Source organism: Python bivittatus, unplaced genomic scaffold (genome assembly GCF_059951505.1).
Source record: "Python bivittatus isolate LINGU-HERP-01145 unplaced genomic scaffold, Pbiv_v1 ctg000120_np1212, whole genome shotgun sequence".
NCBI lineage: Eukaryota > Metazoa > Chordata > Lepidosauria > Squamata > Pythonidae > Python > Python bivittatus.
The window spans coordinates 5,658,118-5,685,446 of record NW_028277037.1 but is presented as its reverse complement, the minus strand read 5'-3'; the positions used below and the strand labels follow the sequence as shown (position 1 = coordinate 5,685,446).

The 27,329-nt window shown below is 40.2% G+C and overlaps 1 protein-coding gene across 1 annotated transcript in view; it reads right to left on the bottom strand.

Annotated features, from left to right (window-relative positions):
- The window catches only part of HGF (hepatocyte growth factor), a 67,731-nt gene extending 62,520 nt beyond the window's left edge, over positions 1-5,211 (bottom strand). The window contains exon 1 of the mRNA XM_025169403.2: positions 4,926-5,211. Coding sequence (XP_025025171.1) covers positions 4,926-4,992 — 67 coding nt within the window. The 5' untranslated portion in view covers positions 4,993-5,211. The remainder of the gene's footprint in view (positions 1-4,925) is intronic.
- Positions 5,212-27,329: the final 22,118 nt, after the last annotated feature.

The window sequence follows — 27,329 nt, the reverse complement described above, 5'->3', positions numbered from 1 at the left end:
AAGAAGCTATGCTTTTCTTTATATTGAAGGCTGTGGATGTCTGTTCCAGCTTTTGATTGTGCTGTAGAAGGAGATATGCTTCCCCCACTAAGAAGCTTTCTTTTTTAAAAAAAAGTATAACATCAGTGCATTTTTTTTTTTGCGATATACAAATATTGACCCCTTCAACTCTAGGATGCTCATGTTGCTTTGCTCCCAAAGAACAGGAAAAGAACAAAGAGGCTGTGTAAAAGTGAACTAAGTGGTTGTTATGCTTTGTGGTAGAGGATACCACAAGGACACTAGGTGTCCTTGACTGAGTATATGAGACGGGCTCTGTTAGTGAGGTGAAGATTTGAAACTGGCAGAATATCATTTTCACTGCTGACCGCATATGACATAATGGTAATCTAAAACTGAGATGATAAGTCACACCAGGGCAACAAATACATGTGGTCACACGAGCAACCCCTGCAAGAGAGAGATCTACAAAAATGAGGAACATCCTTCAGCATTCACCAAATTCAGCTTGTCTTTGTCCATGAATCGTTATCGGGTTTGGCTCCTGTAATGATTTCCTACCCCTTAATAAAACTGTCCTCTGGGTCACATGACCTGGAAGAGGGAGGGAGGGGCTTAGCATGGAGAAGCTGGCAACATTTCCAGCCACAGCCCAAAGGAACCCATGGGGGTATTTTTTCCTGAATGTTCTTCCTTGCAGCCCCTGGCCAGATCCAGCCTATTTTTGAACTTAATCTTTCTTTTGTCAACTTTTGTCTTCTCCCCAACACCAATTTTGGTTCCATTCTCTTCAGCTTTTGGAGAGTGGTTAAATTGGTGAGAGGCAGAGAGAGTCCTGAGTCTCTTTCCATAATTTATTTCCAGCGTTCTTTTGGATTGGAAAGAATAACAAGGAAATGCTGCAAAAATGGGATTTGATCTCAGCATGTTACAGGAAACTCAGGTACATACATAAGAGTAGTTTCCTCTCTCCTTTCTGGGGCCATCAACTTTGTCATATTTATGGAGGAAAGATCCAGATGACATTGTTCTCCCTGTGTCCTCCCACTGATTCTTACACATTTCCCTTTTCCCTTTCCACTGTGCAGTCTATTAAGGAGAACAAAGGCAAACAGCTGCACGGTGCAAAATACTTTCATCAGCATCAAAGCCAGCAACTTTCACTGCTCAGATATGATCCAAAGGAAAAATTGGGCTGCTTAAAGATATGAGGTTGGTGCTTAACTCAGAATAATCTAAGCACCCATTATATGTAGAATGACTGCTCAGATCTCTGATCTTTCACTAAAAAAAAGTCATAGTAGAAAGAACCAGAAAACTAAGGATTAGAACACTAAAGATTTAAGACTAATTACTCCTCTCCAAGGGTGTTATGAAGTATAATTCCATACAGAGCTCCTAGCAGGGTTAGGGTTAGGGTTAGCATCATCAGCAGTTCACAGGGTTGTTATGATGGTTAAACTGGTATGCAAACTGATTTTTGAGTGCAATCCTATGCCCTCAGAAAATAAATACTTCTGAGTTCAAAAAGACTTATTCCCAGAAAATATGTGTAAGATTGAGGCCATACAATCTGTCCTTTGTCTCTTGTGCAAAAATAAACTGCTACCAACAATTCCAAAAGTCAGACTTTTGAAAGCAAAGATATCATGTTGTTCTTTGCACTTGCTGAAAGTTTCACGATGCACACTAAAATGTAGCTTCTTTTATACAAGATGAATGTCTTTAAGGTTCAAATTCCTGATCAGATGTTTAATTCCCAAGATGGCCTTGACTAAATTGTTTTCTAACCCTAATCTACCTCAGCAAGTTCAAATAAGGCTATAGTGTTAATCCAGGATTTTAGAAGATAGAAAGTTCGACTGATTTTGACCCTTATGATTTAACTGATCAGAGATATTTAGTTAGAAATAGGAAAGTGTTTAAATAGGCAATCACAAAAATCTCTCCTAGAGTGATTATAGCCTGCAGATTTTTGTCATATGGAAAAAGAGAGAGAGAGAACAGATTGCAAAAGAAAAAAAGGGAAAAATATTCAGGCCGATTTGCACATATATTCCAACAACTTGAAGATACCAGATTTGAGCTGCAAAACTCCAGATGTCCACATGATGGCAATGAAGAGATACAGAAAACTCCCTGATGCCACCTTGGAATCATTCAGGGTTTTGCAACCCAAATCTGATAGCTCTACATCATTTAGTTTATTATATTAAAAGGAATTTGGGAAACCACTAATTAAAACTTTAGGAAAATGGTGAGCATGTATTTGGTTCAGGATATTTTTTTTCCCCACTGTGTGGTGCAGCTATATACAAATCCTGCTTTCAGCTGTAGCAAATCAAAACCACTTTGGAAACATGAAATTACTGCTTTTTTACAAAGCCAGTACCAAATAGAACTATTCCCCAGCAGCAGAAAACTTCTAAATGAAAATAGCAACACTCTTCTATTTCCTATTCTGAAAGTTCTTATTGATTTGGTTCTAATTAATGTGAATAATGAAATGTTCTGAAGTCTTACCATCCATAATATAAAAATAAGAAAATCAGTTAGGTGTAAGAGTGGGCTCATATTGTACACACACCTCAACTTATTGTTAGATGTTCTTCTGTCCCCCACCATGTTAAAAAAATGAGGTACTAAGACTGAAATAACATCCAAGGGATCCAAAAGAAAATATTGAGACTTTGATTCCTCTTAGATAATGTTAATAATGGCATTGCTTAGCTGGTGAAGTTATTTGGAAGAGGACAGGATGAATAGGGAGGAAACCCCATCTCCAACCTCATAATAGATCCATGCCACAGGAGTTCAAGGCTACGTGAGCAAGCATCCACTAATATTTTGAAAGAGCATAGAGTTTGATTGAGAAAATTGTTGAAACCGCATAAAATTATCAGCACAGTTTTCATGGTGCATAAACTATATTTTATATAATGGTTTCGAGGGTGAAAGTAGAGCCAACCCCTGGTACCTTCATGGATGCAGCCATGTAGTCTTTGGGTCAACAATATGGAAGTAGCTTTCTCTTGCCTTCTGGGAAGCTCTTCAGCTTCCCAGTCATGACCACAAGCCTGGGATTCTCCAGTGGTCTCCCATCTAACTCCCAACTGCAGGGTTGATCACAAGGTATGGTCAAAAAAGTCAAGATGGCAGCCACAATGGTGCAGTTGAAGCTCCACTTGGTTTTCACATGTGAAAACCAGGCAGAGTTTTGATCACACCATCTTGACGTTTTCGACCATCCCCTGCATTGTAGACCTGACACACCCTCAGCTAACTAGACCCAACCTCATTTTGCTTTATGAGACTGATCAAGGTTGGTGAGATGTCTCTACCCAGGTGGCATAAGACAAAGTCAAGTCCTGATGACTCCTCAGCATGAACACGTTGCTACTATTTTTGATGAGGACCTCCCCCCCCCCAAAAAAGTCTTCCTAGTCTAGCCCACAACAACAAGATTTCATCAGCAGCATTGATGGGTCCCTTACATGCTTCCTGTTTTTTCCCCTTTAAGCTCCTGTCAACAAACAGATCTTTCCCTGCGCTTCGGGTCCTGTCTTGTCTTAACTCAGCCCAGTGGAAAAAAGAGAGACAAAGAAGCAAACTTTTTTTTTTGAAAAGGTGCACCGTCGCGATTCCATTGAAGACCCTCAGAAAAGATATCAATCGAGCGTTTGCGCATCGCTCCCGGCTTCGCGTTCCTTCTTCCTACTTTCCCGAAGATTGTGATTGGCTCAGGGACGAAATGTTAATTAATTGGCTCCCAAAATAGACAGCGCCGGGCACGCACAAGGACGCGCCGGCCGGTTCCTGCCAAGCGCTGGAAGCTGGACCGGTAAAGTTAGGAGGGTCAAGGTCCTAAGCCCTGCGCCAGCGGACAGATCCCTACGGACCGGGACGGAACAAGCCAGGGAATCCTTGGCTTCCTTCTCAAACGGCTGAAGCGATCCCGCCCCGATCGGAGCGCGGAGATGGACCCCCGCGCAGGCAGAAGCGGCTCGTCGAACAGCTGGAGGAGCTCGCTCGCCTATGCACGTGTAGGGCGGCCGGCCGGCCGGCCGGCCAGAGGGAAGATCACCGCTAGCGTTACAGCCGTGCGCCTTTTTCAAATTACTGGTGGGATGCACACACAGACCCAGAGGCACGCACCCATATACACCCAGGCGCCCATTATATAACCCCCACGCGCGTATGTTTCTGGTTGTATACACGCACACACATACAAACACACACACAAACTCTGCAGGAAACGAAACACACTTCGGCTGGGTCTTTTCCAAGACATCCAGCCTCTCCGTAGCGCGGAAAAGAGCACACTGGGGGCATTTCTCTGCGATCCCAACGGGTCAAAGTTTCGTTTGGGGACTCGGAGCAGGTCAGCTGCCCAGATTTGCCTCTTGGGTCCCGTTCAGCTGCTTTCTCCGGCCGCCGCCACTTTAGAGGGAGTCGCTTTTAAACCTGTCCCGGGAAGAGGCGTCCCACCACAGACTTAACCCCTGCGCCGCCAGGTTTCTTCTCCCGCTTCTCCGCTCTCCGACTCTCTCCGCAAAAGCTGGCCCGGCAGCAACAGCAGAGGACCCCAGCAAAGTTGTTGGACCCCGACCTCGCCCGACCACAGACCCTGACGCGGTTTCTTCTAAACGCCCAAACCCCCACAGACACGTGCGTGCGCGTCTCCACAACCGCAAGAGAACAGCCTCATCGCCCAACCCAACCTGGTCGGACAGATGCTTGCTCTCCACCCAACGCACCTCGCGGCGTTTACCTCGACACGCCCGCGAGCGCCCAGACCTCCCCTCCCCCCGCGTACACGCGTGTGCGCGTCTCCACGACCAGCCCCCCGCAGGCTTTACCTCGGCGAGCCGAGATCCGCGAGCGTCGGATCACGAGAGCGGCGTCTCGACGAAGAGCAAACTAACCTGCCAAAGGGATGGCCAGAACGGAGTGGAGGAAGAGTCCGAGAGGCAAAAGCTGGTGGGTCCACATGGGTGGGGGGGGCCTGGCTACCTGGCTTGGTGTGGAGGGGTGGGGACCCTGTTCCCTCTTGGGGGGCACTATCCACAGGTCCCCAAAGGTGGCAGAGACGGCAACAGAGAAGACCGAGAGCGGCGAGCTGCTATTTATTGCGAGCAGCCCAGTTTTTGGTGTGTGGTTAACTGGAAAGCACTGGGTCCCAACTCCCTCTTACGGTAAGAAAGCGCTTTAACAGCGTCGCCCCCACCGCCGCTCTCTCCCCGCCTTTCCTCCGAGCCAGCCCAGGCGGGGAGGGAGAACCGAGGGGCACAGGGACCACCGCAGCGCAGCCAGCAGGCCGGCGAGGGCCCACGTTTCCAAAGGGGGCTGGCGCAGGGGGGACCCGCGTCCCAGTCCTTCAGGCGACACGGAGAAGCCGCTCGTGCTCACGGACGGCTGGGATCTCCGGGGTTGTAGCAGCTTAATCGATCCGGGATCATAGCTTTGGAGGATTTATATTTTTTTAAGAACTCCCTGCGTGTAGACAGCTAGCACGTCAGCCCAAAGGGGTTGATTTGGCATTTCATCCATCATGCTCTCCCGTCTATTGAGAAAGTTGGTTGATGTTGAAGATTTGAGATTTACTTGGTACCCAGTCGGATCAAAAGTCCTGGTATTACAAGGAGATCCCTTGTGATACCTGGATTAGTTCTAAAAAAAGGTGACGGGAAGGGGGTGCTTTGTAACAGAGGTCTCTGCTATTTCTTTGTAGGGCATCAGATCTGGCTGGGCTGCAAGAATTCAGACAACCAGAGAGAAACAGGCAGACAGACAGACACTTCTCCGTGTCTGTTTGTCCAAAGTTCTGCAGCCTCAGGTAGACCCCATATCAGCCAAATGAATAGCAACTGGCTCAATCCACAGCTGGCTCAATCTGGGTACAGAATTAACCCAGTTCTCAGATCCACACAGCTCATGGAACACTTATGAATAACCAAGCTTAGTGTATGGTTCAAATCCATCTGCTAGGAGTTTCATTGTTCTAATGCCCATGACTCTTGTCTGCATTACAGTACATGCCTTAGGAAGAGAGGGGAGGATGGAGTAATGCATAACTATTTATTCATTTTTATTTACCGTTGTTTATACCGATAATCAGCCACTTTCAAAGAATTGTTCTTCTGAAAACCAGCAGATAAATAATTGTGATAAGTAAATGATAATCCAAACCCACACATCCATTTCTTCACCACCTGTAAAGATTATTTTAACTGCTTACTCCAAAGCCCACACCTGAATTCTACATAAAAATATTAAGTTTCCCTTGAGTCAACATAATCCTGTTGATTATATGTCTAATTATCTTGGCAACATCATCTTCTCAGACTTTTTTTTTTTTTAACTTCCCAGGCTAACCTCAAACTTGGATTTCCTTGAGGTCTCCCATCCAATTACTAACCAACTCCTATCCTTCTTACCTTTCTGAGATCCAATGATGTTGGCTGGTGCTGCCAGTCAATCATTTTATTTGCAGCATGAGTGCCACCCATCTTGTTTGCTTTTTTCTTTTGTTGTATTTAATTCTCCTTTTATCCAATGTCATAAACGGTGTTTCCCCTGCCAGGTAAGTACTGTATAATTTATGTGCAATTTTTCCATTTTTAAAAAGATGATCTTTTCTACAAATAAAAAAAAAAAAAGATGCAATATTTTCCCTCCGGCACAGATTTTATGATATTTTACAATCAGAGTCTTTTTTTCTTTTAAATTTGAAATCTTCATATACTGTTTAGCTAATACTGTTTGTAATGTTCTCCCTTTCCTCTCTCATTTCATTTGTTATTGTTTAACTTTGTTTATTTTTGTTTATACTTTGTTTCTGTACTTGGTTTTTTTTTTCTTTTGCGTAATTTGGTTGTTTTTTTAAAGCTTGCAGTAAAATAAATAAAGTTTATTTCTTTAAAAAAATCAACATTTTTTTCCCCTTGATTTCCTCATAGATAGGGCAGGAGAGGACATAAGGAATAATGTCTTCTCCTTGGCCAGAGGTACTATTCCACTGGATGTTTACAAAATTTCCCTTCAGGGTATATGAAAGGCATGGTCTGAAAACAAACATAAAAGCCTTCCTTAAGGAAACATGAGTGATGTTGACCAAATTTTGGGACAGGCTTCTCTGTTTCTTATAAGGTGGTACCAAGATGAAGACTTTGAAGATTGTACCACCATAGCATCTCTTCAAACATCCCATTTGAAAAGTTTCTCTCATGTTTTCACTGCTCCAAGAACTAAGATCCTCTAAAGAAGACAGGGAATATAGATATAGGATAAGAAACTGGAATTTGCTGTATTGATTTCTACCCACACGATACATACATACATACATATGTATGCATGTATGTATGTACAATTTAACTAAGTACAGGCTTCTAATTTCTTGTAGCACCTTAACAGTGCCAAGCTATTTTCAGGACCATCTGTCTCCAGTTGCTTCTGCTTGCCCTGACAGATCTAACTGGGAGGACAGGCTTCAGATCTCCTATATTAAATAACTTCATCTTCCTTAACATCGGAATCATGACTTCTCTTCTACAGCGTTTGCCCTGTGAAGCAGCACCCCCCCCCCCCCCCCGCAAGATTCACAAGGCCCTCACCCTCTCAACCTTCCATAAGGCACTTAAAACCTGATTGCTCTTACAGACATTGGGCTGGGAAGTTAACAAGTTCTGCTGATTGGTGGGCTTTAACTGCTTTGTGTGTGTGTGTGGGGGGGTTGTTTCTGGCCCTGAACCTTGGGTTATGTGGATGACAGGTGAATTATTTTATTGTGGTTTGATTTGAACTTGCTATACACCATCCAGAGTCATCGTGATGAGGTGAGCGGCCATATAAATTGTTTAAATAAATAAGTTTTGCAAGGTGAATTCTTATGGCAAATTAGCTCCCATCCTAAAACAGGCAGAAGGAGACTTTTAAAAGGGTCCCTGAATCTTCTTCCTTAGGAAACTGTTCTACTAGCTTTGCCCCAACTGGGCAATGATCTTCTCATCCCACACCCAAATCTCATCCCCATATAACATCTGACTTTTCACCTTGGCAGGAAGTATTCTGAGTATGGTTGCTCCTTTTAACTGATTTTTATTGAAGAAGTTTTTTACAAAGTAAAAACAATACAAATGTAAAGGAAAAAGAAAAGAAAAGAAAAGAAAGGAAGGAAGGAAGGAAGGAAGGAAGGAAGGAAGGAAGGAAGGAAGGAAGGAAGGAAGGAAGGAAGGAAGGAAGGGCTTCCAATCTTTGTGCATACAATAATCTCGCTGCAGTTACCATGTACAAAAACAATTGTCCATAAGTCTTTTCTAGTTATCTGTCCATTAGTCCCAGCAAGAAAAGTTCTGATTTCATTTGAATAGCAATCTTTAACTTTTTTGTATCACTGTATATATTTGAACCCAAAATTTTCTAGCTTTTTTACAAGTTCACAATCCATAAAATAACTCTTCATGTTTTCCACATTTCCAACACAGATTTGAAGTACTGTTATACATAATAAAAAGCTTTTCTGGTGTCATATACCAACAGTACATCATTTTGTAAAAATTATCTTTTAAATTATAACCTAATGTGAAAAAGGCACCTTCCTTCAGGAGCGCCTCGTCTAGCTGGCTGAGTTTACCTGTGAGATTTTTCTTAATCTCTCTCCTTTTGGTACACATTTTTGTCCAAGATCCAGCGGGGATGAGATGCTGGGAAAGCCTGCATCGATATGTTTTCCTCCAGAAAGTCATTTCTTTTCTCCTTCATTGCTTTTCTTCCATCCATGTTGCAAGCCTCACAGAAGAACATCCTCCTGTGTACAAACTGTGAGCCAAAAAAGAAAATTAAATGGAAGTGAAACTTGTAGTGCAATACTAGAGTTGGCTAGAACGGATAACGTTCATTGTTTTCATTTAGAACAGTCTCAGATTTCTTCCTAGTTCCACCCCATACTGTAGCTGGCAAGGAAGTTAAAAACAAGACAAACGTGGATGCCTTTATGTTAAATCACTTATTTCCTTATTATTGGCCTTTTTGTTATTAGACCATTGGCAGTACAGAATTTAAAAAGTAAAGTAATCCACCAAAATAAACGTCAGCAACTGGCAGTTTTTCTATCTTTCGTAAACTTCACACGAGTCTTTGCTAAGGCCTTTAAAAGAAATTGCAAGTTTTTTTACATATCCTAAAATCCTTATTAAAAAAGGAAAGCTACCATATTTACAAGTACTGTATAGGCAACTTAGAACATATCTGAAGTAAACTGGATAAACAATAAAAGGACTATTAAGTAGTGCAAAAGGTATCTCACTTGGAGAGTTGATTTAGATACTTAATTCTAAATTTAAAATCATGTATTTTCTTCCCCAAAAGACACCCAGCCAAACCAGCAGTCTCCGAGGAGTTATTGATACCATTCAGCATCACCACTTTGATTGTCAGTCACAGCGGGGTCCCTAAACCAAGGGAGGCAATTTCCTTGATATTCAACAGCTCCCTGTTTTCCATGACATTTTCAGGAATTCTTCAAGTTGGCATTTATTTCTTTGATTGCATTTCTAGCCATCCCAATCTCCAAAGATTGATGCTTTCAAAGCAGTTTAGAATTGTACCGAAACTGCCATTAGTTCCGCAGATATTCCTTCTTCAAGAACATGTTCTTCTCGCCTCTCTGTTCTTCTCAAATAATGCTTTGTACTCATTTATCCAAAGGAGACAATCCTTGGCCTTTATTTCCACAAATGTCTTTTTTAAAGGGGAAAGACAATTGTGGATGCACATACAAGTTCACATGAGAATTCTTCAGAAGCCCTGGAATGTATGTTGTATGTTGTCATTGCCTTATTCTCCTCTTGTCAGTAAAATGTAGAACTTTATCGATTCTCAGCACTGTTCGCCCAAACAACAAGCCTGAAAATGTAAGGTGAGACATCGGTTTCTGCCTTTCATCTTCTGTCAAGCATTCCTTTAGCCTCTACAATCTCTGCAATTTATTTGTTCTCTCTTAATTTCCTAGACATCAATCTTAACTATAAACTCCCATCCAAAACAAACCACAATGATTTCAATGTGACATGTACATCATCACCTCGTTGTACAAACTGCATGCTTATCTAGCAATGGAATGACATATGACCTAAGTGCACAGGTCATCATGTTTCCTGATGATTTCATCCCATGTTCCCATGTTGCCATTCATCCCCCCTCCTTATCCCCCCTCCCCACATGCCCCACATGCCCTTTAAACTATGTTCCTATGAATTTAAATAGCATTTTATCGCTGGTCTTAATGTTATTAAGAATATGTTCCTCAAAATCTTGGCGGAGGGGGCTTTTCATCTGCAAAGCTGGTGTTCCTTCTTGTTCTCTTTATTTAGGCAAGATGTCCATTTTCTGAAGGAAGTGAGCTTTCTCTAATAGCTTCTTTGACAGCGCTCATTAATCAAGTTGGTGACCTCTTAGACCTAACGCTACTAACCTGAACTTGGCTAAGTATGGTTTTGAGTAACTTTCAGGCATTCTGGAAAGCTTTGAAACACTTAGTATTTCTGTCCAATACTATGTTTACCAACCTACCCAACACAAAACCTTTCAATGGATTGTAACTATATTTAAAGATGCTCATCACGAAGGACTTTTAGCATACAAGTACATTTTGTGATGTTCCAGGTTTAATCATTATAATTTGCTCATTCAGTATGAATGTCTAAGCTCAGACGATATAGGATGAGTTATTTTTGATGACCACTTATATATGCTAGTAATCATGATTTTACAGATGAGAAATTATCAGTGTCTGTGTATGACTTAGACATTCTTGAATGAGGGACTTAATTTCCCTGTCACTTGAGACTAGATGAAATTTCAGCAACTGGTGAGCTTTACAAATGGGCCACATTTGGAACATAGCCCTGAATCATGAATTTGGAGGTAAGATTATGGATATAGCCAAGCCATCCTGCATTTTTTAAAGCAGGCAACAAGAAGGGCGGCTACATAAATGTGATGTATAAACAAACAAACAAATAAATAAGAAATAAACTGAGTATCTGTAAAAATTAACCTAAACATATACAATTCAACAGGACCCTTGCATGTGAACCAGTGAAATTTCTTCACTGATCTTTGGATTACCTTACATACTGGCAATGCAGCAAAGAGCAAGAAATCAGTATGTTCTGATACCTAATGGAAGTCCGTTGTTTCCTATGAACATTTTGCTTTCTCTGTCTCATATCTGAAGCCCTTACACTGCATGTTGTATCCCCTTGCTCTCTTTGATATGTCCAGGAGTCAGAGATGATCAAAGGTCAAGCGTGTGTGTTGGAACAAGTTGAACAAGGCCATCTCAAGTCTAGCATTTATAAAAATTGCAGTAACATGAAATTCTATGTTGAAGTGTTATATCTCTGTTATATTGAAATACAGAGAGAGGTAAGAAAGCACAATGACTACTGGACACAGAGAAGCTACGGAACTATAAGCTTTGCATACAAGCTAAAGAAGCTGATGGGCCAATGGAGGACACGTGGCGCAGATGAATTGGGGACTCTTTTTTTCTGGAAGAGCAGAAGAATCTGGGTGGCTGGGAAGAAGGGAGAAATGCAGACCAGGATGCCAAAACAAGGAATGCTGGATAGCAGAAAGGACTAGAACTGTGATCCAGAGGAGAAGCAAGGTCTAGGAAACAAGGCTAGTATCACAGAACTTTCCTAGAAACTTACCAAAAAGTTTTCAGAAGTTAAAATCTTGAGAAATCCCCAGTTCCACATAAGTGATACTGAGAACCCCTCAAAAAGTCCAGAAAAAAAAAGGGGACAAGACAACTGCTTGTATACAGGATGGGGAGCTTCATGAGAAGGAGGTAATGAACAGTATAAATATATGTTTCAGAGGAAGCTCTAGGGAGCAGCTGAGTTTGTTACTTTTGTACCAACCTCCCTGTTGTGCAGGAATATCCCTGCCTAACTGCTGACAGGCTTTGATCCCATGGTTGCAGCCACCATCTTGATTTTTTGACCTCCCGCTCCCTGCAGACATCTCTTTTTATCCCTGTTGAACTATATTATAGTGCATAGTTTTCAGAGCTAAAGAAAAATAAATCACATAAAAAGCTGTGCTTTCAATTTGATGACATAGATCTTTGATTAAGCCCATATCCCTAATCACATTAACAACTTACATTTGGAGCTAGAAACAAAGTTATGAATTCCAAACTGTTCAATATGAGATCTCAAAAAATTTCTGGGTATTCAGTTATGCATTCAAGAGGCCATACATAACCAGGTGGGGTTTTTTTCTCCCCAGATCTTCTAATACTTGCATAGAATTTAGGCTTGCAGGCAGCCTGTCCATAGTTCAATGTAACATCATGTAGACCTTACATAGAATGGAGATCAGAATTTCAATTTTTAGAATAAAAGAAGTGTGCAAGTGAGAAGATTCAATCTTACAATTGCTTTCCTTCCAAATGACTCCTCTTCCAATGTGAAATTTGGGCAGAAGAAAGTACCTTAGGTTTAGGAAAGAGTTCGACATTTCATCTACACTTTTACTCTAAAATTGGATTCCTACATCTAATTATATGGAACTGATGTAGATCCAAATTTAATCAAACCTTTCTGCCATGATCATTGTCAGTTTAAGCTTTTCTGATTAAAAAAAAAATCCTAGAAGTTTTGAAACATTTTATCTTACCCTGTTCCATTGCTTTCATTACTTCTATCCATGTTGAATAACATGATCAACTAAGGATGCCCTGTGGGCTCAAAAATACTCCAGTTTATTATGGTTGGCAAGCCTTGGTGAAAAACAGGGCACTGTAATTTTACAGAAGGATTCATCCATTGAAAGACACTGATGGATCCAAATGGTTTTCTGATTGGTCTTGCTGAAATTTTCCATCACATACAGTACTTAATGAAATGTTAACCAGCCTCTGAAATGAGAAAATAACTCATGTAGTTAATTTTTGGAGTGAACATTTTCTTCTCTGAGAGCAAGAATAAATAATTTCTTTAGAAATCCTAAATACTGGGAAGGTGGCTAGAGTCAGGAATGGGAAAAGCCTTGGGTCAACTTTGATTGAAGACAGATTGTGTTTATACAGTCAGGGCAGATCTCATATGATTTTCAATTCTATTTATTTTAAACGTTTTCCCCTGCTCATTAGCTAAGAAAGTCCAGAATGGCTAACATGCAGACTGTGAAACTCAGACAACTTCTAACTTCAATGGCACAAAAAAGGGGACTTTTCTCTGGTATGAATGATGAAATTTTTCTATTGCAGTGCATCCACTTAGCATTATCCAACCTTAGTTCACCAGCAGTCAAGAAATGTGCCTCAGACTAGACTTGGTAGAGTAGCAATGAAAGCCTTGGAAAAGATATTCTGGTGCCTTGATGTGTCTGTACCTACAAAGATCAGAACTGTGTAGGGAGCGGTTTTCCCTGTGACACTCAAAGGAAGTGAAAGTTAGACTTTGAAGAAGCAGGATAGAAAAAGTATTGACACTTCTGAACATTGGGGTTGGAGAAGACTCCTGAGAACACCATGGATAGCCAGGAAAAACAACAAGGAATGATGGCTGGCAGGAACCAGGAGACATGCCTTCTCTGCCATATCCCCAGTCTTCTGGAACATTCTTCCTTCAGAGATTAGGATGATCCCAACCCTTTTGGTCTTTCATAAGCCCCTGAAAACCTGGTTATGTACCTGGGCCTGGGCCTGGGCCTGGGCCTGGGCCTGGGCCCCCAAATGTGTTAAGGGCCCCATTTCTTGGCTATATTGATGATTATGGTGATATTTTTTTCCTGTATTGTGTATATCGTACTGTATTGTAATTGTTTTAATTGTTTTTATAATTGTTCACTGCCCAGAGTCACTTGGCTGAAATGGGTGGCTATAAAATTTAAATAAATAAAATGGATCATCAATCCAAAGTTGCCAGTCAAAGCAGAAATGACCAGGTTCAAATTATCATATTTTGGACACATTCTGTCTTCAGAAGTCTATGATGCTAGGAAAGATGGGAGGAACGATAAAAAGTGGGTGACCAGTAGCATGGTAAATGAAGTTGATTACAGTGGCAATAGTGCACAGTTGGAAGACTTGAAGGGTCAGGTTGGAGACAAATCATCCTGGGAAAATCTATGCAGTTTCTAAGAGTTGAGACCAATAGGATGGCATAAACATCATTTTAGCTGACAAAATAGAGGGCAGTCCATTGTACAACTGTGTGCAGTTAGATGTTGCTATCAAAGCAGTTCTACTGGATGATTTTTGCCTAATACTTTAGTTGTTAGTTCATGCTTCTCCTTAGACTTCCACCTTGTCCCCCACTGTCTAAATCATCTGCAAATTATGATAAGATTGAGCAACACATTCGCACTTGACATAAAACACCAAAGGAAAAGAAAGGAAGAAAAAAAAATTCTGCATCCCATCTCTTCCACATTCAAGGGTCCCTAAAAGTTCCTCATTTGGAGGCCTTCAAAATTTTGGACTTGGAAACTCAGCCAGTCCTTGCTTCCAGCCATACTTAGAGCAAACATTTGAAATGTAGGAATAGGAAAAATACCTTCAAGATTTGTCAGATTGAATTAAAAAGATTTCGGTTAGTGTGTTTACCTAAAAGGAAGACTATTCACCTTTCCCCAATGGATCTTTAAAATGAGAGGGTTATTCTGTCCAAATGTTCTGGGGCAGGGGGAGGTGATCATCTTAAACTTGAGGTTGTCTTTTTTTTAGGGAAACACACACTCTTGTTTTTCTTATTCCAACTGAGGAATGCTTAAGACAATTTTATTGTCTATGGTACATTTTTTCCAGATGCTGTGTTCATATGAAGTGTCATTCCAAGACTGCTGCCGAAAAAGTCTCCTAGTCTCCTAGGAGAAAAAGTCTCCTAGTCTCCTACAACACATTGCAGTTTAAGCTCAGCCCATCTTTATTGATCTTTATTGATCTTTATTGATCTTTAAGATGCCATAAAAGCATTCTATCTGCTGCCAATCACTGATGTGGAAGGATACCTGCCCTCCAGTTAAAAACCTAAGAACTTTTTCTATACAATGCACTCCTCATTTTTATTAGGACCAATAAGAAATTTCCCCCAGACAGCTGTACCTACAAGATTGGCAATTAAATAAACATTAAGTGTAATGTAATTGTCTCATTTAACCGTGCTTGGCAATTAAATAAATAGAAGTTGACAAAGTCCTTAATGAGGGACACAAGATGGGTTGGAAAAAAGGCTCAACATAGCTAAATGGCACCTTTATTTGAGAGTTAGTGTTCTTCATATAAATCTTGTAGTAACTATTTTTTCAGCCAAACATACCTAGCACAGTTATTGTGAGAGTCAACTGGTGGATGCTTTCAAGAGATCCTTGAAAGGCAACATGGAATGAAGATATAATAAAGGCAGACAGATAAATTACACGTTAAAATTAAAGAAGCTGGCAGTCAACCCAATATCATTGTCAGTGATGGAAAACAGTTCAAGTTGGGTTTATTGCATTTCTCTTTCTCTTATTTTAGCCTGAAGTTGAATTCTTTGTGGTTTTTCTATAAAATGCCATTATGCAAAATGTGTTTTTGTGTGTGTTCTCTCAATAGTTATATGTTTGTATTCATGTTTCCTGGCATACTCTTTTTTAAAAAATGTAATTTCTCCTAATGCAATACAGCTTTGCACATGCTAGTCCTAGTATATAACATGAATATACATCTTTCCTTAATGCAGACCTGCTACATCCATCTATCATCTGTCTATCTGTCTATCTGTCTATCTGTCTATCTGTCTATCTGTCTATCTGTCTATCTGTCTGTCTATCTATCTATCTATCTATCTATCTATCTATCTATCTATCTATCTATCTATCATCTCTCTCTTTCTGTGTCTCTTTCTGTCTATGATCTGCCTAACAAAGCTCAAAAAAGTACATATTTTGGTATATCAGTATAATCCCACTGGGTAAAATTGCATCAGAATGCAAAGGGATACATATCTCTCCAAGCCTGTGTTATGAGGGCCATTTATATATTCATGTGCCACTTACTCTGCAGTGAAGGAGAAATATAATCAAAGAGCCCACATGGAGCAGGCTAAGAGACCATTTAGCCAAGCATACAATTTCTAACAGTAGCCAGCCAGATGCCTCCAAGCAACTAGAGGTACCACATAGATGCATCCATCTTTCTCATCTTTTTGTTTATTTTCTCAATCATCAAGAACAGGGTTCCTCAACCTTAGTAACTTTAAGATGGCTGGACTTCAACTCCCAGAACTCCCCAGACAGCATGAGTTTAAGTCCACCCATCTTAAAGTCGCTGAGGTTGAGGAACTCTGATCAAGAAGATATCTTCTGACCATGAGTCCTGCACATTCTAAATCTCTCTTTTGCTTATTATTTCCTCACCTGCTCCAAAGAATCAAACACCTCTTCTGTCTAAAATTTGACCCAGGCTCAAAGTTGAGCCTGCTCAAAAACTACCTTCAGCACAAATACATCTGGGTTTTGATCCCCAGGATTAAACTAAATTGTGGATGACCTCCAATTAAGCTGCAATATGTTTCCAAAAGAGGACTGATCTATTATCCCAGAGGAAGCAAGGGTGCAGAGAAGTAGCTCCAGATTGAGCTGATAATAACTAACAGAAGCAGCCCAGTGACTAATATTGTAAATTTTACGGAGAGCTTTACGGAGAGCTTTTCAGACGATGCACACTGATGGTATTGTAAACGTGTGTGGAAAGCACAATGAACTCAGAGCAGAACTGATGGTTCTACATGGTTAAAGTATTTTTGAAAGATGTTATGTATAAAAAGCTATACTGATTTTCTAGACCAAGAAAAACACTCAGTCAACCTGAATACGGTGCAAAGGAGTCTTGCTGGTATGCATTTTACAGCATAATAAGGGTGGGTTCGTGTGTTATGCAAACAGGAAAATGGGGTTGACCCAGCCAATTAATCCTGCAGAGATTAAATTGAGGCCCAAACAGGCTTAGTATTTTGGGAGGCTAAAATAACTCCACCTGTTCATTGTGTTGTATGAACTGCTATCGGGGAAGGCTAACTAGCTCATGTCTATTTTAAAATCTAAACAACGTCCTACAAAGGCCTTGCTGTAATAGCTCATCTCTAACAACATCACCTGTAATGTTGTTTTTGCAGCCATATGGTGGTTTGAGCAATAGGCCAATATGGGGGAGTAGGAGCCCTCAGACCTAGCCACATGAAGCTTATTCCAACTGCAACCCCATTGGGTTTTTTTAAAAAAAATTTTTTTATAATATTCTAGTGGGAAAAAAGGAAAGTAGGGTAGAATCAACAGCTTCCCTTGCACCGGCTAGGTGGAATGTAAAAACGGGAAGAAATTTCCATCTTGTCTCATATGTTGACCATTGCAGAGAAGTGAATTAAATGACAGGGAAAGGAGATGGTTGGAACATGATTACAATGTCCCAATAAATTATGATAGTTTTTTAAAGGACTTCAAAGCAGAGGTGTACTTGGGAGATCAGAAAAATCAAGATGGCTGCCCTGCTGTTTTTTATATGTGTTGCTATGCACATCAAAAAGGGGTGGGGCTTTGATTGGATGGTTGCAGTTACCATTTTGACTCTTTGCTTGCCCCCTGGATGACTCTGGAACAAAGCATCAAACTACACATGATGTTTGTTGTGGAAAGTGCAGTTGACCCCTATGAGTTTGATTAATATATAGTTAAAATAGGTCTCCTCGCTTAACTCTTCAACAATCTTTGTACAGACTCAAATGCTCCAATTATTTGGCCACAATGTTATTGCTTACATTAAGTTTCCCCTTAATATTGCTTACGTTTGGTCTGATTTTGCCATTTGAGGATGACAGAATTAGATTACTTTAACATGCAAAACAATGTCAAAAAATAATTTTTGTAGACAGTACCCACATCAGAAGTAGCTTTATAAAACTTCTTTACCAGCTAAAGTCTACTGTATAAGAGATCAGGCTTTAGCGTATCAGTGTGATTCCTTCTTAGCTATTGATTCAGTCATTTCTAGATATTCTGTTCTGTTTGAAGAAAACATCCTATTTGTGTGTTTCCAGATGTCCATAGTTCCATATTTTTAATTTATCATCCATAAGGCCACACTCTTGGCTCAAGATCAAAAGACTCCACGATGCCTCAGTATAATTTCTGTCAATTCTATTTAATCTGGATCTACAATTACCTTCACCTGTAGTCCACTGTCACTATGCTTTGCTCTCTCGTTACATCCTGGATGAAGGGGGGAAAAGTTTTCAGATTGCTTTGTGCTTCTCCCAAATATTCTTCCTCTCTTCTTACTTTTAGGTATACTGGAGAAGCAGGAGCTGGTGGTGCTTTCCCTGCACAATAAGACCTCTGGACATGGAGTAGTAAAAATGCATTCACCGATTTATTCAAGCCTTAGGTGATCTTGTGTTATTGGGAATACAGCTGAGAATCTAGTCTCTACCTTGAATGGGTAGGTGACAGGGGTCTTGGATCAGATTACTCCTATGTGGCCTCTCCCTGTTTGTCAAACCCTGGGGGCTCCCTGGTTTTCTGAGGTGCTGTAAGAGAAAGACAAAGAGTGAATCTGACTTAGCACATTTAAGAGCCTGCATTAGGCATTATTCCATGGCAATAAGAGCAACAGAATATATCTGTTTTTTTCCACTCTTATCACATCTACAAATATCTAGCCCATGGCTTTTTTCAAGGCAGCCTGTTCCCTGCTAGGGAGAGATAGATCACAAAAACTTGTATTGGGCCACTGTGAAGAATATTCTCAGTATCTGACAGAATAATTCAGATCCACTTGGTTTTGGATGCTGACTGGACAGGTCCATCAAAGCAATTGCCACACAGTCTTGCTCAGTTATCTGAGAAAAGTTCAATATGGTGGTGGTTCCTCTTTGTATCTTACCATCATAAGAGTTTTAGTTGTTTCCTACGCTAGCTTCCCAATATGCTTTCTTCCAATATGCTTTCTTCCAATGTTAATAACCTCTAGCATAGAAACCATGCTGGAAACTTGTGGGAGTTGAAGCCCTGCACATCTGGAGAGCACCAGGTTGAGGAAGGATGTACTATGAAACATCCATTTGTGGTCATCCATGAAATGTGGACATCATGGACGATATCCCAGATATGCTGTCTATAAATTGTACCTCTGACAAACTAGTGTATTTTCCATCAGATTGGATTTCTGAAATGAAATCCTGGAGTTCAGCATTGTTTTTATGAAAATTCAAAAGAATTGTTCAGGATACCAAGATTACACACTTTTATGGTCATCTTATTACACTAGTAAAAAGGGTTAGGTAACCATTACAATTAATTTTAAGAAGCTGTTTCACTTTATAGTTGGTTAGAATAGCAAATGCAGATGTTCTGACTCTGGATCTGGATTCCCTGTCTGAGATCATCTTGAGCCTGTTCCTGGAGGATGTCTACATTAATAGCGAGCCCATTCATTTGACGATGCTCAGGGTCCACGGCTGCCTTGAAAACCATAAGGTTGATTGTGCTGTAGGTCCTCTGTGTTCTGGAAGTCATGTTTCTGAGTTAGCTTTTTATTCTGTAGATGTGGATGAAGACATCTGGGGGGATAAGACTTCAATGTCATCTTTACCATGGGCAAAAAAGTAACTGGTGAAGATGGCTTGGCAAAGTGATTAAAATAATCTATCTCCAATAGCTGCTGACAGCAGTGGACATCTATATTGCTTTCTAGCTAATCTGGCTGAAATCATGATCTGCTTGAAAATTCAGTCACAAGTTCTAATTTATGCTCCTGAACCTTTCCTTCATGCCTGAATCAGATGTTTAATACATTTCTGCAAGAGGATTGCTTGCTGCTCACCTTCAGCAGGTGATGATTAGATCTTTCTTTTACAAAATCATTATTAGAGCTCATTCACCTGGATAATGTTGGTACTGATGCCTAATTTAATACCTTTGTGTGCTTGGGAAAATAGATGAAAACACTTTCCCAAGAAATAGCCATGTTAGTCTGTTGCAGTAAAATATAACAAAATCCACCTTTTATGGCACCTTAAAGACCTTAAAGATGCTATTATCACATAAGCTTTTGTGGAACATGACCATGTCTTCAGATAATGGACTGAATTCTTGGAAGAGAGATTTTATAGGGTCAGAAGGGTGGAGGGAGAGGAAAAGAGAGGAAAAATTGGAGGAGGGGACTAAGAATAGGCAAGATTGCTTTGGGGACTGGGAGACACAGAAACAAAATTGCTTAGATAGCGGTCATAAATAATGTAGGGAGATCTGTACTTTAGTCCTATGCAGCACAATCAGCAGGGAATCTTATGGCCTCTCAAAGACCAGCAATTTCCTTATCACATGAGTTTTATAGCACTGAGAAGTTTATATACTTATGTCACAGCTGTAGTTTAGAGGAAGAAAAAAGGGAGGGGAGAATTGCAAAACAAAGAGGTGAAATGCAGAGTTTCTTTGGAAATGTCCAGACATGGAAGCATCCATAAAGTTGTATTAAAATAATTTGAAAAGTTAAGTCTCCTTGGAGTCAAGTTCAACTCCTGGTGACTTCATGGATATATTAAACATGCAGTTTTCTTGGCAATAATATGGAAGTAGTTTGCCACTGCTTTTTTGTGGGATAGTATATATATTTTTTAATTTTCCAGTGTAGCCTACAGCCTTGGGATTTCTTGAAATAATGACCAATCCAAATCCCATTTAGCTTCTGAGCTCAGAACAGGCTGCCATTTGCTGAGATTGAAACAATAAGATGACATAATTATCTATATCAACTTTTATCTGATTTCAGATCAGGTTTAGTTTAATTGCCCTCTTAAGTGACCCGTGTCAAGAGAGTCATGTAGAATTATCACATCTAGGCTGTAAAAATCCACAGAATCACTAGATGGTAGTAAAGGGTTTTCTGAACCTCCTTGTTGCCATCTACAGGTTTTCTGGATATTTGCAGCCCAGATCTGATAGCTATAAGAATGTGATCCGATTGTTCCCATGAACCTGTCAGCAGTTTTTCATAAAACCAATCATATTTTATTTTGGGACCACCTCTCCGGTGGCATTACTTGGCAAAGACTCCATTCTTTACTAAAAAGGTAGGTTTCAAAAGATAGTACTGCCAGAGTTATTTGTTGCCGTTAGAGTGCAGTTTTGTCCCAAGTATTTAATATCCACTTGAATCCATTGGGAAAAAGTATTCTAAGTCATGGCATCATTAAATTGTGAAGGATATACAACTCTACTTTTCATCTGATCAGACTAAAGAAACAGTGTCCCTGAACTAATGATGGATATTTCCTTAGAGGAGGTTGAATAAATTAGAATTCAATCCAGAGAAGATAGTAAACATCAACAGATGAAAAAGGGAAACCTTTGGAATGCTACCTAAAGCATTAGTTTTGTAGTATGAGTTGACTTATGGACTCTGCTTTGCTCCTGGATATCCTGGTGACATGTATAATCCAGAATGGTTTTCATCAATGTTGAAAATTACTACATCTGCATCTTCTGGTGGACCCCGAACTGATCATTATTATCCATAGATGGCAAAGTCAGGATCACACTGTGACAATGAATGTCAGTCTATTTATGCAAACAGATAGAAAATTTAAATATGAATGTACCTATAAAATGTATGATGGATACAAATCAACTTATCCGGGTCATACTTTCTCATGGGAACTTGGAATATATGCTAATCTTTAAAAGTAACTTGTAATCCTCAAATTGTATCTTAATAGACTCCATTTGTAAAGGGCAAGGTTGCTTGTAGACTGTATCCTTGCCTTTTCCTTTCATTCAAGGTATTGAACTTACAATAGCTGGACAAGCCCAGACTTGCTTTATAGTCATAACCAGGAAACCAGTCCTAAAGCACGTTATGCCCTAGTATCAGTACTCCAGCCAAGTTTGCTATAAATATATACAGCCAAATCTTCCAGCCATCAATCTGGAAGACTTCTAGATTCGCATCTTCTGCCAGGAAAAAAAAAAAAAAAGGCTGATTTCTGACTCAAAGTACTAGCTGCCTGTTGCTATGGACCTATTCCAACATCTGCTGGCGTCTATAATAAGTTAGAATCGACAAGAGAATGTTCCACTTCACTGTGGCTGGTACTGCTCGATCCACAGCAGTAGGTATCAGTCCTCCTATGTATGGATACTTCTACCCCATTCAGCAATGGAGACCTTTCAGCAGATAGAGTGGGCATAGAAGCTCCCATAACTTCAGCTGAATTTTCCCCACAGCCATTTACAGTAGGGTGAGAGGAAAATAAACCATCCTCCAAACTGGGAGAAGTGGCAAAAAATTACTGACATTATTATGTGTGAAATTATTATGCATTATTCAATAATCGGGGTGGGGGTATTTGAATAGTTAACAGTAGAAGGTGGCTAAGAAGTGTGGTTCTTCTTTCTAATGGTGCTCTCTGTTGTTTTATGAACAGAATCTTTATCCCCTCCCCAACACAGATACACGTGAACATCTTCCCACAGGCCTCCAGAAAGTTCACTACTGACTAGAAGACTGTGGAGGAAGAAAAATAATCACTCTTGACATTGAATAGTAAGTCAGAATGATTTACAGTTCTGGATTACTGTTGAATGAGCAATGCACTGGGGCAACACTTCACTAACTGTTTATACTGGCTTTGCCAGCCAACTCCACCCATGCTTTGTTTACAGTGACCTACAAACCAGGTATTCTGGTTTGTTTCTGGTTCATTATGACACAGTAAACAGGAGATGGCTGTTGGCGGGCAGATCCGTTAGGAAACATTTGTCCCTGGAGAGCCTGAACTCATTGTTATCTTTCTTTATGATCATGGCCAACATGTCTTTATGCAGCTGACGGGTACAATGTGATCAGCCTTACAGAGCACAGTAACATTTTAAAAAATAGCTCATTTTCCAGATTTGTGTTTCATTTTGTATAGAATTGCACCACTTCTAAAACATGTTTTGTAGAATTGTACCACTTCTAAAACATGGGTGAATAATAGTAAGCTTTGGCATTCCATATGGTTCATATCTATTTGCACTCACAAAGAACATTAACACACCTAAACTCTCCATTTTTAATTGTCCCACACTAAAGGAATTAGAAGGAATACAATTGACAAAAATAAACATTTCTACACCTAACAGCTCTCAGTTATCTTACATGCTGCTTTCACAGAGTTGACTGAGGCATTGCCAGTACAGACTTGTACACTGAAATCCAATGGGTGCGATGAAGCCAATTTTTATATTTAATCCATATGGTAAACAGCTGTTCTTCACTTGGACTAGTTTTTAAAGGTTGTTGTTTTTTTTTTTAATGAGAAGGAAAGGAAAAAGGACAAGACTTTCAGTAAGTTCGTTGGGATAAAAAGCTTAATGACAAAATGAAACTTTGGCCTAGCTCATTGTGGAAATTAAGAGCAGGTGTCATTCAATCAAACTCTTCTATTTTCCAATAAAACAATCAAGTAAAATAAGCACTTGCAAAAGCAGGGATCAATTTAAAAGTATGTCTGGAAAAGCTGTGTATTTTGGGAGGAACATTTCATTTTCTATAAGGCTGATTGTTTTCAAAGCCATGGTCCACATTCTAATAGAAGACAGTTATGTGATGGTGCCTCCTTTAGCTAGTGTTTGTAGCTGTTTTTCCACTGACATTTAAAACAATTTCAGCTCATGCTATTTTTAGCTAAAGGGTTAAAACGTCTTTCCTGAGCCGTTCCTTTACTTTAACTACCAATATTAATGTTAAATCTGTGGGTTTACCATCCTTGCTCCTGCTTTTGTATTGAACACATGGGCTACTTATATGGAAGGCTAACATGTTAAATGGCATTCATTCATTCATTCATTCATTCATTCATTCATAGCCTACTTTTCTTCAGGAGACTTAGCAGACCGTAGCACCTGACTCAACTTGTCTGGGTGAGAAAGCTGGCTAGGACGATGAAACCTCATTGACTAACTGAAGGAATAGGTCTCCTTAATTCACAAATGTCCATTAAATGCAATTGCATCTCATTTTATTTCCAATTTATGTCATTTCTGGGGAAATGCCATTACAGAAGTGATGCAAATTACATCACTTGTGGCATTCTGTATCATTTGCATGATGATGACAGCATTACACATGTTATATTAATTGATGCAAATGTCCCAAATGGACAGGGGAATTTGATCCATTGCATGTAAACGCTGGTGCATTCAGGTCTGGTAAATCAATGCTTTGCTTATATGGATGGGAGATTTTTAGGAAATACCAGAGCTCATCTGGGAAGTCAAAAGAATACCTTATAAGAAGGCAGTAACAAACCACTTTGATACAATTGCCAAGAAAATTGCTTAGATGCTCCCTCCCCGTTTTCCCCCACAATTCTGCTATTTCTGCTTTGCACTGAGCATGTAACAGTCATTTACAGTACTGCTGGTTGAACAGTCTGTCCTTATTGCATTTAGATGTACAGGTTGATGATTCCATCCACTGTTCAAAGAGGATATAAAATTGCAGTACTGATGTCTCATGTTGTGCTATACAGGCTGGCATGTGCTTAAGGCAGACAGCTAGTGTTGGATTGCCAGAGGAACACACCCCTGGGCTAAAAGACACTGCTTTACTGCTCACGTCCAAATCATTGGCTCAGCATTGTTATGGCCAGCTCTTTAGGAAATCAAAAACAGATTGGTGCTAGACAAAGTTGATAACTGGACCAGGCAATCATCCCTCTTTGATCTCAGCAGAGTCTGTGTCAAAATCAGCAAGATGGCTGACAGAACGTTGCAATGTGGACATCCCCTCCCCTTAGATGCCACTGGATCCCACCCACTACTGGTCACCCAACATGACAAGTTTTACCTACATTATTACATACATACCTTTGATGCTGTTAACTTGGGGTGGGGGGGAACACTAGTGTAACTCCAGCTTAGCATGGCTGAAAAAAAGATGCTGCCAGGACATGCTTGTGCCATTGCTATGCTCAAAGAGGGGGGTTACCTAATTCTTGTTTCAATATGCTAAACTGCATTGTCATAAGATGCAAAAAAAAAAAGGGGGGGGGACTCATCCTATGTGTAAGTAAAAGCTGATTTCTGTGAAGGCAATGAAATTTAGAGACTGGAGTTGCTTAGCTGAAGAAGCATCACTTTATCCAAGTGCAGAATATTTCAGAAATAGCGTCTGAGAAGATTCCTTTATTTATTCTTTGTAAAGAATACCGGAATGTTACAGAGAGTTTGTACTATTTGGAAAGATGGGGGATCAGAAAAACCACTGGTTCTTTGCAGATATCCATAAACCATTCTACATGATTAGCTATGCCAGATCTTCTCTCTATCTGCAAATCGCTGATCATGAGAGTTCTCTTCATTCTCTCCAGTTTCTCATTGGACTGCAAAGGATGGAGAAGAGAAATGGATACTTGTCTCATGCAGAAAGAAAATCCTCCTCTCTTATGTATGTGTAGAAAACTCTGGAGAAAACATGGACATCACTTCAAGAAGGAGTTATCATAATATACTTTCTTCAAGTGGCACTTTTGACACACATGTGGAACAGACAGACTTCAATTGCACCATCCTATGTTTTTTCCACTGAGTGGAAAAGCGAGGGTTGTTTAATAGCTGGTGTTATGTCTGGTGGACAGCATTCTTTCCTAACACTTAGGTTCAACTTATGCTGGAATTTGGAGGTGGTATAATCAGTGGAAAAAACCTCCCTTCCTCCAAATTACATTTTTGGTTTTGAGTCTAAATTATTGCACAGCCCCAATCATTAATTATGGGTATCACCAGCTAATAAAGTGTGAATCCTAGAATGCAGAGGACCCAGGTGCTCCTTTTTGGTTCAAAGGCCCTGAAGCCAATCTGCTTGGAACTGAAGCTTAAGTTGATTGGAGTTTGAAGTGAATTTCTGCCCTTGTCTGGCTGTTTTCCTGCTCCTGCTCCTGCTCCTGCTCCTGCTCCTGTTCCTCCTCATCCCCCAACACCTCCCCCCCCCACACACTTCTTCTGCATAACTCCAAAGTCATCTTACCATTGTAACTTCTTCTGGGAAGTAAAATCAATTCTGAAATGTTCTGCATATCTCCCAAAATTGCCAGTAAACTTCACAATAAATGAAATTTTGAGGCAAATGTTGAGGTTCCTCTCTTAACCAAGCTTTTATGGCAAAGAAAAAGAGTTTGATGTGAATCTAGAGAGCACACTTCCAAATCCATCTCAAAATTTCACTTAAGGTGAAACAAGCAGTGTGGGAATATGTGCAACTTCCACTGAGATCACCAAAGCTTTGTTTATATGATTTTTACATCCTGTAGATAAAGTTAGGGAAGTCTTTCCATGTGGGCTTCACACTTAAGGCAGTTTTTTGGGAAGTCCCTGCATTACTGTCATTTGAAGAGTGGGAAGCAAAACAAAACTAAGGAATTAGTCCATGAATAGGCCAGGATGGAGTTCAGTGAAAACATTCTACAGCTATGTCATAGTTTTTGTTTTATAATGAGATCATACACTTTTCTGTGTTTCCCCAAACAAATCCCAAAGGCTGGGGAAAGGACCCACTGGATTCAGAAAACCCCATGACTCAGAACATTAGTTTTCTTGGTAGGAAGAAAGAACTTGCAATCTGTACACCAGGTCTCACGTGCATGGTATAGGTAGAAGAATAAAAGATATGGCTATATTAATCATGCTTTCATTATTTGCTTCAGTATTGGTTGGTCACAAATCTTGTCTTCCACTTCTTAGATTGAATTGAGGTTGCATCAGGGAAGGCCATAGTGTTAGGTAACTCTGGGGCAAGTGGGAGGCCTCTGCAGCTTTCTGCCATGGCTTGGTTTTCCAGTTCTCCTCTCACTGCAAGTCTCCACACCCACCCTTTACAGGAGCTTTTCAGTTAGTCTAATGCAATAGCCATTTCCTCTTGTTTTTCTGTACTCATTTCTCATTGTGGTAAATCTTTGAACTTCATTTGCACAACTTGCTTCAACACACACACACGCATGCATGCACATACATACAAACAGCAGGCACATGACATATTACCTACTGTTTGTATAGCCCTGTCTTCATCGGATTTAATTATCTGATTTGTCATTGGTCTATTTATTTTCTTACTGTCAGAGTCAGAGACTCTGATCGAGACTTTTCTGCATTCTTTACCATTAATTAGAGAGTCAAACAGCACATTATATGAATGTCAGGGTGTGCAATTGACCCTGTGAGAGCCAGGATGTGGCGACTGGAATGAATGGGATGGGTGTGGTCCATGACACCCCCTTGCTCCCACCCTTCAATTT